Source organism: Pipistrellus kuhlii, unplaced genomic scaffold (genome assembly GCF_014108245.1).
Source record: "Pipistrellus kuhlii isolate mPipKuh1 unplaced genomic scaffold, mPipKuh1.p scaffold_m20_p_3, whole genome shotgun sequence".
NCBI lineage: Eukaryota > Metazoa > Chordata > Mammalia > Chiroptera > Vespertilionidae > Pipistrellus > Pipistrellus kuhlii.
Window position 1 is genome coordinate 173,096,313 of NW_023425529.1, and position 13,741 is coordinate 173,110,053.

At 42.4% G+C, this 13,741-nt stretch overlaps 1 protein-coding gene across 1 annotated transcript in view; it reads left to right on the forward strand.

Moving 5' to 3' along the window:
- The window catches only part of GSR (glutathione-disulfide reductase), a 31,624-nt gene that overhangs the window by 5,392 nt on the left and 12,491 nt on the right, over positions 1 to 13,741 (forward strand). The window contains 5 exon segments of the mRNA XM_036458271.2: positions 2,941 to 2,967; positions 7,846 to 7,934; positions 10,056 to 10,125; positions 12,073 to 12,220; positions 12,832 to 12,886. Of these exon segments, the coding sequence (XP_036314164.2) occupies positions 2,941 to 2,967; positions 7,846 to 7,934; positions 10,056 to 10,125; positions 12,073 to 12,220; positions 12,832 to 12,886 (389 nt within the window).

Sequence of the window (13,741 nt, forward strand, 5' to 3'; positions counted from 1 at the left end):
CTCCACTGCGAAGGGGTGTTCTTCTGGCTCAGGAGAGGAGTGGGGGCACCAGCACACTGGAAATGTATGCCCTGATTTTAAGCAGAAACGAGAGGGCAGAGTTCCTCCTTCATTGACTGTTTCTTGTCTTCAGCTCAAAATAACCCTTATTCCAAAGTGGCATATTTTGGGGTGGCGTATTGTGATTCCCTTTAGTTCACAGGGGCCAGAACTGCTGTTAAACTTCTACTGGATACACTAGGCCAGTGGTCGGCAAACTCATTAGTCAACAGAGCCAAATGTCAACAGCACAACGATTGAAATTTCTTTGGAGAGCCACATTTTCTAAACTTAAACATCTTCTAACGCCACTTCTTCAAAATAGACTCGCCCAGGCCGTGGTATTTTGTGGAAGAGCCACGCTCAAGGGGCCAAAGAGCCGCCTGTGGCTCACGAGCTGCATCAAAGACATTGAGCGAGCTGCAATTTGCTGACCATGGCACTAGGTCATCAAAGACATGGGTATTTCTAATAACATGATTTCAATCTTATATTAGTCTTTATTTTTCTGGATCGGGCAAAAAAAAAAAAAAGTTGTAGTAGAGTATTAGGTTAGATGTAAAAAGTAGGATACTAAAAGAAATCATCTATTTTTTCCCCTAGAATTCAGTTACAGGTAAGTAATCTCTTGTTGCCCACCGTGATTAATTAAGTCATTTCTGAAGGCAGAAAAATACTTGAGATGATATTTGGATTCCGTTTTTGGAGCCTCCAAAAAGCTAAATGTAATGCTTTTTTCACGATCAAAGGTGTACCGTGGAGACGTGCAAGGAGTGCCCGAGTCAAGGCGGATTAGCGCCTTCCGGGAGCTTTGTCTTTGAGGTTCAGTTCTCCGCCTGCGCAGAGCGGGAAGAGTCAGCTTGAGGAAGAGTTCTTTGTGATGTTCTATCGTTCCCCCTTTGCCGCAGGGCCTGTGGGAGCAGGCCCAGGTATTCTTGCGGAGTGTACTGAGTCTGCACGAAAGAGTAACCAGGTTCACAGGTTCTGGTGTGCAGTGCTCCCCAAATAGGGTTAAGGTGGTAAGCGTTGATCACCAGGACAAAAAACACTTAAAAATTTTTTTTTTTGGTTTTATATATTTTTTAATTTTTGAAAATTTATTTATCGATTTTAGAGAAAGGATGAGAGAGAAAGAGAGAGAAACATTGATTTGTTGCTCCACTTATTTATGCACTCACTGGTTGATTCTCCCCGCTCCCTACTCTCCCCACTCCCCACTGGTTGATTCTTGTATGTGTCCTGACCAGAGATCAAACCCTGCAACCTTGGCATATTGGAACAATGCTCTGTTGTGCTACCCAGTTAGGGCTTTTTATTTTTTTATTTACTTACTTTTAAATTATTTATTTAATATATTTTATTGATTTTTTTTTTTTTTACAGAGAGGAAGGGAGAGGAATAGAGAGCTAGAAACATCGATGAGAGAGAAACATCAATCAGCTGCCTCCTGCACACCCCCTACCGGGGATGTGCCCGCAACTAATGTACATGCCCCTGACCGGAATCAAACCTGGGACCTTTCAGTCCGCAGGCTGGCGCTCTATCCACTGAGCTAAACGGCTTCAGCAGGTTAGGGCTTTTTAAAAAAAATTTTTAATTGAGCTATAATTGTCAGATAGCTTTGTATTAGTTTCATGTGTACAACATAATGATTCAGTAAATTGCAAAATAATCACAAGTCTAGTTAACATCCATCATCATATGCAGTTACAACTTTTTTTTTTTTCTTGTGATAATCAACTTCACTGTCTATACTCAGCAACTTCCAAATATACAACACTGTGTTGTTTAGTGGAGCCACCATGCTGTACGCCACCCCCAGGCCTGACACATCCCAGAACGGGGAGCTTATACCTGACCAAGGCCTTCTCGATCCTGGTGTCACTGTGAAGTGTGGCCCGCGGTGCCTGCGCTGGAGTGGCTGGCAGGCGAGGCAGGTTTCAAAGAGGCCTGAGGAACAGTTTTTTGGTGTTGTTTTTTTTTTGCACAGGAGATTGTTTGTATTCATGTAGGCTGATTTGTTGGGACTTTGCATCAAGTACCCTTGAAACAATCCTGAAAAACAAAATGGCTTTCAAGGCAGTTTTAGTCAATCTTGTTCTTAACCCAGGTTAAAAAAAAAAGAAAAGTTATACTTTTAGGTTGTGGTCAAAGGGAAGTAAACAGATATAAACAGGAGTTTGTGTGTAAGCATATATCACAGCTTGTTTACAAGGACCCTTAGGAGTAATTTCTCTCTTGTCTAATAAACATTTAGTGTTTTGTTTTTATAAGAAATCTTATTTGTGCTTTTCCTTATGTGTTGGCTGCTAGAATTCTGAGAATCAATTTTATGATGTTTCTAGTAAGTATGTAAGACTTAACAGCATAGATGAACCTTATTGCTTGATTATCATCCTTTGGTCCTGAAAAATAATGTGGATTTCCAGTAGAGTTTTTCTCCAAGGGGACATTCTGGGGGTTTACCCATGATGCTCCAGGGGCCCAGAAATCCTCTAGGACAGCTGCTGAGATGGCTCAGTTGCTATTATTCAGCTGGTAGGTCCTCTCACTTCCAACCTATTTCTCTTCTGCTTCCTTCTGGGTTCTGTGTAAGCCCAGGCTTCTGCCGGCTCCTGACCTGTATTGTTGCTGAGTGCGTGGCACCTGCAATGGAATCCCCACCCCCTCTGCTTTTCTTGAGAAAATGCTGATGAGTAAAATTCTCTCTCTCGTGACATAAGAAAAGTAACGCCCATATGTTTCCCAGCTCTGTACTAGAAAAAACGAAATAATTGTAGATTATGACTTAGAACTCGAGTAAGTCTCCTGGCCTGATGCTTGGAGTTCATTTCTTGCAGGTTTGTTTTCTATTGATTTCAATATTATTAAAATATGTCCTTTTAATTTTTTTTTCCCTAGGTGAATGTCGGATGTGTACCCAAAAAGGTAGAGTTTTTTTTTAAAATTCTTTATTGTTGAAAATATTACATATGTCTCCTCCCCCCTCCCCCCATTGACCTCTCCCACCCCCTCACCCCTGTCCTGTCTGTGTCCATTGGCTATGCTTATAGCATGCATACAAGTCCTTTGGTTGATCTCTTACCTCTTCCTCCCCCAGTCCCCAAAAAGGTAGGATTTTTATTTCTCATTCCTTCCACACTCCTTTTACATGTTTGGTAAATCATGATCAGGATAAGGTTATTTCCAAATGTTTCCGTGAAAATCTTTCTGCAAAAAATAACTGAGAAACCAACTAAAATGGCTTAAACAAAAGGCTAGTGTTTGTTTGTTTTGTTTTTAAATATCACTTATTAAGAAAGCTGGAGGGAAAAACAAAAAGCCCAGAGAGAGGCACTTTCTGAGATCGGCTTGGTACTCAAGGAAATCTGAAAGAGCCCTGGCTTCTTTCCCTCTTTCCATTCTGATATCCTGCCTGTGCAATCAACAGTATGCCCCCCCCGCCTCATGGCCACAGCGTGGCTCTCCGAGAAGGTTCCCCCCCGCTCTGTCTCTGCACATTGCTGTGGGTTGTCTCCACAAGGGTTGAGCCATCTCTGCAGGGGATCCTGGGGAAGGGAGATGCTCCTGGGCCGATAACCCCAGAACTAATGAGCTCCTGGACACTAATTGCATCTTGCATGCAAAAGAAATTCATCCTGGGCCTTGCCATGTGGTGAATTTTCACCACAGAGTGACAAAGTAAAAAAAAAAAAAAAAAAAAAAAATCCCTGTGGGCGCACAGTGGGGAGGTGACCAGGAATGGAACACGGTGTCCAATATAAAACTTTATATAAAAATAAAAATAAAAATAAATTAAAAAAAAACTTTATGAGGAGCAGTGACCACGGTGTCCAATATAAAACTTTATAAGGAGCAGTGACCACGGTGTCCAATATAAAACTTTATATAAAAAAAATAAAAATAAATTAAAAAAAAAACTTTATAAGGAGCAGTGACCACGGTGTCCAATATAAAACTTTATAAGGAGCAGTGACAAACAAAACATCCATAATCACGGCGTAAAAGAAAAGCAGTATTCATCTGCACAGGGTAACTTTTTCTTAGGGAGATCCAGCCAGGAAATAAAAAGTTTATGCCCAACTCTCAGCCCACGTGCTGATCTGACCAATACCAAGGGGCTGATGGTGGTGGATGGATGCTCCTCCCACACATTGCTCTACTTAATTATCCAGAATCATGGGGTGACGGTGCCGAGGTGGGGTGTTTGCCTCAAGCCATTTGTGCATCTCTGAAGTAATTTTTTTTTTTAAATATATTTTATTGATTTTGTACAGAGAGGAAGGGAGAGAGACAGAGAGTTAGAAACATCGATGAGAGAGTCATCGATCAGCTGCCTCTTGCACACCCTTTATTGGGGATATGCCCGCAACCAAGATACATGCCCTTGACCGGAATCAAACCCGGGACCTTTCAGTCCCCAAGCCGATGCTCTATCCATTGAGCCAAACCGGTTTTGGCTCTGAAGTAATTTTATCCCAGGGAGAATAGAAGTTTTTCTCCTGGAAAGACAAATCAAGATTGTCATAGGTATTTTTGTTTGTTTCATTTTGTTGGTGGGAGTTTTGTTTTTAAGCACAGAAATCGATATCTCTACACATTGCTCATATTAAAATCATGAATCAGGTGACTTTGGGCATCTTATGTCAATGCTAAGATTGACTTCTCAAGTTACTTGAATGACACTTCTTTTTATTTTTATTTGTTGTTAATCCTCTCCTGAGGATATTTTTCCCGTTGCTTTTCTGAAAGAGAATGGAAAGGAGGGAGGGAGTGGGAGAGAAAGAATGAGAGACAAACATCAATGTGAGAAAGACACATCAATTGGTTGCCTCCCACATATGCCCCATCCAGGGCCAGTGATCAGACTCGAAACCCTTCTGGAATCTGGGCGAAAGCTCTAACCACTGAGCACACCGGCCAGGGCAGTGGCATTTCTGAGTATAGTATTTGGATACCTTTATGGTAGGTAGTCTATTGATGGAGTTACTGTGTACTTGGTTACTAGCCCCGTCTTTGCTATTCCAGAAATTAAGTATATTGATTTACTCAGGAGTGAATTGGTTATCTGACATCACAAGAAATTGTTTTTATAAAATGATAATATTGATTTATCACTTTAGTGTGAGTGAGATTATATCTGGGTTTTGTTAAGACAGGTTAGCTTTTTCTCAATATGGAGACCCAAGCTGGCAAACCAAATTCTTGAGTGAAAATTTCTTAAGTTTTCCATTCTGTAACCTCATGGATTCTCTTTACCACTCTAGTGATTGTTGGTGCTAGTAGCTGTGGTGCAGGTTATCCTGAATGAACTCATCCTTAGCTTTGACAAAGGAAAAAATGACAGCTCTGATTTCCAAAGCTGACTCTTGCTTATTATTTTATTCCACATTTGAATGCAATTTTAAAACATGTTATAATCCTAACTTACAACATTTTGTAACTGAGATTACATTTTATTTATTATTATTATTATTATTTTTTTTAATTTTGTTGATTTTTAGAGAGAGAGGAAGGGAGAAGGAGAAAGAGAAACATACATCGATGGATCAGCTGCCTTCTACACATCCCCTACTGGGGATCCAGCCCACAACCCAGGCATGAACTTTGACCAGGAATCCAACCTTCGACCTCTTAGTGCATGGGATGATGCCCAACCAATTGAGCCATATCGACCAGGGCTGAGATGACATGTTAAATTGGCAGCTTTTCGGTATACAAGCTAATACCCTGATCTAATCAGTGACACAAGCCTGAGTTTAGTTCCAGAAGGGTTTTCAGTAGAAGGAACTGGATGGACGGGCCTGCTGCTGCCCGATCAGGTCTCAGCCTAAGAGCACATGCAGTTCAGACAGAGGCACCCTCTCCAGAGGGTTAGATGCTATAACACCGTACAAACTATGAACGGAAGTAAATAAATATGGTACCTCAGGATAATATGAGGTTTAGTGATGTTTCTTAAAATAACATTTATTTATTTGTGGTATTGATACATTTTTTATATGCATTGTTTAAGATAAAGACTCTAGCAGATAGCCCTCGCCAGTGTGGCTCAGTTGGTTGAACATCACCGAAAAGTCTCTGGTTCAATTCCTGGTCAGGGCACATACTGTGTTTCCCCGAAAATAAGACATCCTCCAAAAATAAGACCTACTTACAGGTTTCCTTCTGAGTGAAATATAAGGCATCTCCCCGAAAATAAGGCCCCCCCCCTAGGCTAAACATGAGAGATTTGGTCCACTGATTCTGAAAGAAATGGAGTCACAAGAAATTCACCAGGAAATTCAGGAATTGGATTGTTATGATGATGTTCCAGAAGATGATGACATGATTGTCATTGAATAAATGAGTAAATTCTTGATACTGTAGGATTCACAGTTTGTCTGGTTTGTGTTGACAACTACCGTACTACCGTATCGTATACAGGTAATAAATTTCCTTTATTTTCATTTAACAATAAATGTGTACCGTATTCTTCTTCATGGAAAAATAAGACATCCCCTGAAAAATAAGACCTAGCGCATCTTTGGGAGCAAAAATTAATATAAGACACTGTCTTATTTTCGGGGAAACAGGGTACCTAGGTTATGGATTTGATCCCATATTGGGTTGCATATAGTAGGTAACTAATTGATGTTTCTTTCTCACCTCCCCCCCCTTTCTTCTCTCTCTCAAAACAAAACAATACAAACATTAAAAAAAGAAGCTAGCAGATAAAATGGTTCATTCTATATTACATGAATTTCACCTCAGTAAAGGAAACAGAATCCAGTAATCATCAATTCATTCATCATTAGGCATAAAGGGGAAAAGGTGCAGACAGGGAATCTTAAGTTTTGTCAGAGGTGGAATTAAGACTTGTCTGGCCCAGAAAAATGGTAGTTTGGCTGTCATCAAGAGTGCCGGATGCCACTTTGAATTCAGTTATCTCGAGAATCGGTTGGCATTTAAAAGGCTTTTACAGTTTGGAGGCTACATTCTGCAAGAGACGCATTGAACCTTTGAGTTCCTGGTGTCTGATCCCATACGCTCTTACAAGGGCATGTTTATAGTTACTGAATACATAACAGGAATTCATTCTCTTAAAGTTTTCAGTCCTCATCTTTACCTCATAATTTCCTTCCAAATCACTGTGCTGTAAAGTTACAGATGCAATTCCATTTCCTGGACTTAATCACAAAAGGCAGGGCTTAACGAAACCTGAAGCTTCAAAAGAGATGGTAAGCCCTGCCGGCATGACTCAATGGTTGAGCATCAACCTATGAACCAGGAGGTCACAGTTCAATTCCCAGTCAGGGCACATGCCTGGGTTGTGGGCTTGATACCCAGTGTGGGATGTGCAGGAGGCAGCCGATTAGTGGTTCTTGTTACCATTGAGGTTTCTATCTCTCCCTCTCCCTTCCTCTCTGAATCAGTTAAGGAAAAAAAAAAAGGGGGGGGGGATATATACAAAAAAGCATATATACAAAAGAAAAAAGTATATATACAAAAAATGTATATATACAAAAGAGAGTGTAAGCAATAATAAATGTTACTGGAAGCACCCTGAGCCTTATAATATCCTGCTTCTCAGAGTTTATAAACTAGGGTATTTAACTCTAGAGGTCATTTCCCCCGATATTTCAGAAGCCGCCCTATAAAATCTATCTGGTCATATTCCTGAACTTTCTCCTTTAAAATACGTAGTTTCATTTTTAAGTTAAAGGCCAGTATTATTATCTTCGGCTGTTACAAAGTTATTTTTCATTCGTGATTTCTATCTTCCCTCAGGACTCACGTACTACTGTTTTGGGTACTTTTTTGCAGGTAATGTGGAACACGGCTGTGCACTCTGAATTCATGCATGATCATGTCGATTACGGATTTCAGAGCTGTGATGGCAAATTCAATTGGCGGTAAGTTTTCATTCTCAGAGGGTTCTTTTTACAAATATAAATATTTTCCTTTCAGAATTAAATGCTCCACAAACCTTTTCGGGGGGCTGTATTGTGGTAAAATGTATATTACTAGCTTTTGGAGGTAATGGAGATATTTAATTGTGGCGAGGGTTTCACGGGTGTGTACTTATCTCTAAACTCATCAAGCTGTACACATTAAATATATGCATCTACAGACACACAACGTCAAATGTCAGTTTTGGCCATTTTTAAAAAATATATATTTTATTGATTTTTTACAGAGAGGAAGGGAGAGAGATAGAGAGCGAGAAGCGTCAATGAGAGAGAAACATCGACCAGCTGCCTCTTGCACACCACCTACCGGGGATGTGCCCACAACCAATGTACATGCCCTTGACCGGAATCGAACCCGGGACCTTTCAGTCCGCACACCAACGCTGTACTGCTGAGCCAAACTGGTTTCGGCAGTTTTGGCCATTTTTAACCAATTAATTGCTACATGTCCAAAACGGAAACCATCCCCACATGCCATGACAGTTTGAATTTAATGTAAATAATCAGTTTGCAATGAATATTATAAAAATAAATATATTACTTACAATTCAAGTGTTCTTGAATATTTTCGGCTGGAAATTCTCACCAAAAATGATTTTAAAGTTGGTCAGGGCTGCCACTTAGGGAAAACTTTTTTTATTTTATTGACGCATGTGGGGGAGATCTGCCGCTTGCGTCTACAGATGCTTATGGCATACGATGAGTTAAGTTGTCAATTCAGTAGCGTTAAGCATATTCATAGTCAGAACTTCTCCACAGTCCCAAACAGAAACTGTTGCTCAGTGGACCCATTAAACAACACCTCTTCTCCCCTCCTCCAGCCCCTGGTATCTCTATTCTACTTTCTTATTTGCATATTCTATTGATATGTACTTTGTACAATATTTGCCCTTTTATGCCTGGCTTATTTTATTTAGCATAATGTCTTCAAAGTTCATCCTTGTGCCTGTGTCAGAATTTCAATCCTTTTAAAGGCTGGATGATATTATTTTATATTTATATACTGTATTTTGTTTCTCCATTCATTTTTCAATGGGCTTTTGGGTTTTCCACTTTTGGTTTATTGTGAATAATCATGCTATGAACATTGGTCTACAAGTTCATGCCTTCAGTTATTTTGGGTCGATGCCTAGAAGTGGAATTGCTGGGTCATGTGGCAGTTTTGTGTTTAGATTTTTCTAAGGAGCTGCCATAAACTTTTTGAAGCCATCAAATTTTTTTTTTAATTTTAGCAAATTCATTCATTTAACAGATATTGAGTGTCAAGTGTGATTTGAATATTATTTATTCCCTTAGATACAGTCAACCATTTAGTTCCAATAAGCTCTTATTACCACCATGCTAGGTACTGTGGCAAAGTAGCTTGGTCTTCTGTACAAAGAAAAATGTTACCTGCTGGGGGTCTTTATGCAGCATCTAGAAGGGTTCAGGGATCTGGAGAAATGCTAAGGTGTAAATTAATCAAGAGTCCAGAGACAAAACATAATTTTGGAAGGCATTTTGGGGAGCCAGAGAAGACTTAGCTAAAGGAACTAAGTTCTCAGTCTCTCTGGACCCCTTGCTTTTTATTAACACAAATTGTCCTAAAGCAAGGTAGGTATACATATCAAAGGCCACAGTTTGGTCTACAGAATCCATTGTCCAGATTGGAAGAATTAACTCTGGCTGTTCAAGTGTTTGGCCAGTAGAAGGCAATAACATGTAGATTGAAATGACCTTATCTGTTAGGCAGGATGCAATCATTTATGCATCCTTTTCAGGTTTGGGGAAATACCCTCAGCCATTCCAGATGATTCAGCCCTGCTGACATGCTGGAGTTGGCTTCCGGCAGTTATCTACATACCATGGATGCCAAGTGAACATTCTCCATGGAGCAGAATAAGGGGTTCTCCACATAGGGGAGAGCAGATGGACACAGGGAGGGGCGGCTGTCTTTAGAGACGTCGATTGACTCGTGGGGCTCGTGCTGACAGTCTGTGATTCTCCGTTCGGGGACAGATGCCCTAGCTACTAACTGAAGGAGGAGAATTCTCTTTCTCAGCACTGACTCGGGTTTCCCTGCAGGGTTATAAAGGAGAAACGGGATGCCTATGTGAGCCGCCTGAACACACTCTATCAAAACAATCTGACCAAGGTGAGTATGCTGGGCTTTGAGCTTTGAGAAGTTGCTGTTTGTTGGTTGCGTATGCTAACAAGTCTGGCCAGACTAAAGCATAGCCATTGCCCGTCTCTCTCCTTGTTTCTATTACTTCTTTTATGATTGATGAGTGTGAGGTTGACCTGTCAGAGAACACCTCTCCCTTAGCGGGCCAGTCTCTTTTCCACAGAGAGATGCGTCAAAGTTGGGAGACCAGGTCTCACGTGATGGCTGTATCTTGAGTAGACCTGGCTCTCCTGTTTGTTCCAGAAGCCAAGCCCGTAAGAGACTGAATATGCCAGTTTATTAATTAAATCAGGAGCATTGCCCTAACCGGTTTGGCTCAGTAGATAGAGCGTCAGCCTGCAGACTGAAAGGTCCCAGGTTCGATTCCGGTCAAAGGCATGTACCTTGGTTGAGGGCACATCCCCGGTAGGAAGTGTGCAGGAAGCAGTTGATCGATGTTTCTAACTCTCTCTCCCTCTCCCTTCCTCTCTAAAAAATCAATAAAATATGTTTGTTGTTTTTTTTAATATATTTTATTGACTTTTTTTTTTTTTTTTTTTTTTTTTTTTTTTAAACAGGGCTGTTGCTCTATCCACTGAGCTAAACCGGTCTCAGCAAGAAACAGCATTTTTTAACACTCACCAATCTTGGTGTGCCCTATAACTCACCTTGACGTTATGGGGAAGGAATTGTGAATGGGAGAGGAAACTTTCTGCAAATATCCTGGGAAATGAAAATAGAAATCTCATCAGTTCTTCCTCCAAACCATTGTCTATATTAGTGCCACTTGATGCATCCCCCTTTTTGGCTAGTACCCCCTAAGAAATTACCACCTCCCGTAGGAAGGATGTTGTGGAGGCTTGTGGCTTTGGGCACTGATCTTGATTCATCCTGATTAAGCAGGGCACGCGCAGAGCAGGCCTGCAGGGGTGATTGCAAAAGAGGCAACAGCTTGATTCAGAACCAAGCATGTTCTAAAGTGTTCCAACATTCTGTTCTGTAATCCTGTTTGCATGATGCCATTATCCGTGTAAGCTGCCCACATTTGCATGCCAATACATGCATCATAGCTGGCAGGAGCTTGCTGGCAATCTCCAGGCCTCAAATGGAGGCTCCCCGAACAGAGGCCCCAGGCACAGCAAGAGCAAGTGGGCGTTGGAGTTCGCAGCATCTCTAGCCTGGACCTTCGTTGTCATGTCAGTTGGAGGTATTCTTCCATTTGGTTTAAGAAACCCCGAAGCATCGCCTTTTCCTGCCATGGCCTGAGCATTTCTCTTTTTCCTCTGCTCCCGTTGCCTTTATCTTTCTTCCTCAGCCCTCTGTTCCTCCTCCAGACAACACCATTCTTCATGGTGTTCCCATTGCGAGCGAGGCTTTTCCCCTCAAGTCCTGGGGACACACATATCTTTTTCCTTGTAGGGGGGTGACTTGCCTGTTCTTTTTGGTCTCTGGGTTTTGGCCCAAAATAGCACCTTTATTTCTTCTTACTCGTACAATACATTTCCGGCATCGAATGGCAACCCCCTTACCTACCTAAGAATCAGTTAACAGCAGAAACCGGTTTGGCTCAGTGCATAGAGCGTCGGCCTGCAGACTGAAAGGTCCCTGGTGGGATTCGGTCAAGGGCATGTACCTTGGTTGCGGGCACATCCCAGAGGGGGGAGGGGGTGCAGGAAGCAGCTGATCGATGTTTCTAGCGCTCTATCCCTCTCCCTTCCTCTCTGTAAAAAAAAAAATCAATAAAATACATATTTAAAAAAAAAAAAGAAGAAGAATCAGTTAACGGAAGTTCTGAGGAAACTCGGACATTGGGAGTTGTCTTGGCCTCAGCAAACCCGAATTCAGAATCCTCAGTAGAGAGAGGGAAAGCTCGGATAAGTGCAGCGGGTGCTTTTGTTTTACCTTCCCAACATTCTCACGTCATGGCTCCTTCTCCAGGCCAATATAGAGATCATCACCGGCTACGCTGCGTTCACAGGGGACCCCAGGCCCACCGTGGAGGTCAACGGGGAGAAGTACACCGCTCCTCACATCCTGATCGCAACAGGCGGCGTGCCCTCGCAGCCCCAGGACAGCCAGATCCCGGGTGAGTCTCCCAGAGCCTAAGGCTTATGAGTAACAGCCGGGGGGGGGGGGGGGGGGGGAGTGGGGAGGATTGGAGGGCGGGGAGTGAAGCGGAGCCAGCAGCGTCTATTCTTTTTTTTAGATTTTTTTTTTAAATATATATTTTATTGATTTTGTACAGAGAGGAAGGGAGAGAGATAGGGAGTTAGAAACATCGATGAGAGAGAGTCATCGATCAGCTGCCTCTTGCACACCCCCTACTGGAGATATGCCCGCAACCAAGGTACATGCCCTTGAGCGGAATCGAACCCGGGACCCTTCAGTCCCCAAGCCGACGCTCTATCCACTGAGCCAAACCGGATTCGGCAGCAGCGTCTACTCTTAAGAGCTGAGCAAATGTTCGTTTCACAGAGGAATTTGATAATTATTTGGTCATCACTGCTCTTATTTCCAGAGGGAAATAAATGTTTACCAGGAAAAGGCTTGGTTGGCAACTTCCCAAGTGAGGACTTTTACAAACTTGTCAAAACAGAAAGCATGGTGGCTAAGAAAGTATGGGTTCTTGTGTAAGATGTTGTGATTATTTTCCCAGAGGAAGCTCAGTCTGTGTGATCCGTATTGCACTTTTCCTAGGTGCCAGCCTGGGGATAACCAGTGACGGATTTTTTCAGCTGGAGGAATTGCCTGGGTAAGCTGGTGTTCTTCATGACCTCAATGTTCATGTCTCCTCTGACATTCTCCCCCTCCATCCTCAGCCTGAGATGCAGGCTTTCCTGGTTCTGTTCTCCTATTGTCTCTCTCTCTCTCTCTCTTTTTTTTTTTATTTTTTTAAAATATATTTTATTGATTTTTTTATAGAGAGGAAGGGAGAGAGTTAGAAACATCAATAAGAGTCATTGATCAGCTGCCTCTTGCACGCCCCCTGCTGGGGATGTGCCCACAACCAAGGAACATGCCCTTGTCCAGAATTGAACTCGGGACCCTGCAGTCCACAGGCCGACGCTCTATCCACTGAGCCAAACCGGTTTCGGCCCTATCGTCTCTTTTCATGACATTGGGTCTCTCATTCACTCGTACCCCTCGTGAAGTAACTCGGGTCTTTCATGCCTTTGGGCAGAGTCCATTGCAGAATTTTCAGAACCAGAGTCAAACACAGGATGGCTCTGAAGAACGGTAAAGCCCTAACACGATCTTCTGTCTTCAGCTTGATGCAGCATCAACCAATGAGGTATCTCCAACACCTGCTTCTGGTGTTTAGAGCAGCTAGTGCACAGAGGAAGGCTCTGTCAGGCTCACGAAAATAGATTTTCCGAGAAACCGTGCCCTCTGTGAGTTTGTCCAGATAACCTTAGAGAGTGTCTGCCATGGGTTTAGACACCCAGAGAGAAGAAATATAATGAGGAAGAAGTTTTCTCTGATTCGCGGAAGCCTCCAATGGCAGACTTCCTAAGTCAGAGGGGTCCTCCCTGCACTCAAGGGAAGAGGCGAACACTCAGGCACCGGAGCAGGGTCCCTTAGCGCAGGGACTGGATCTCCTTCCCGG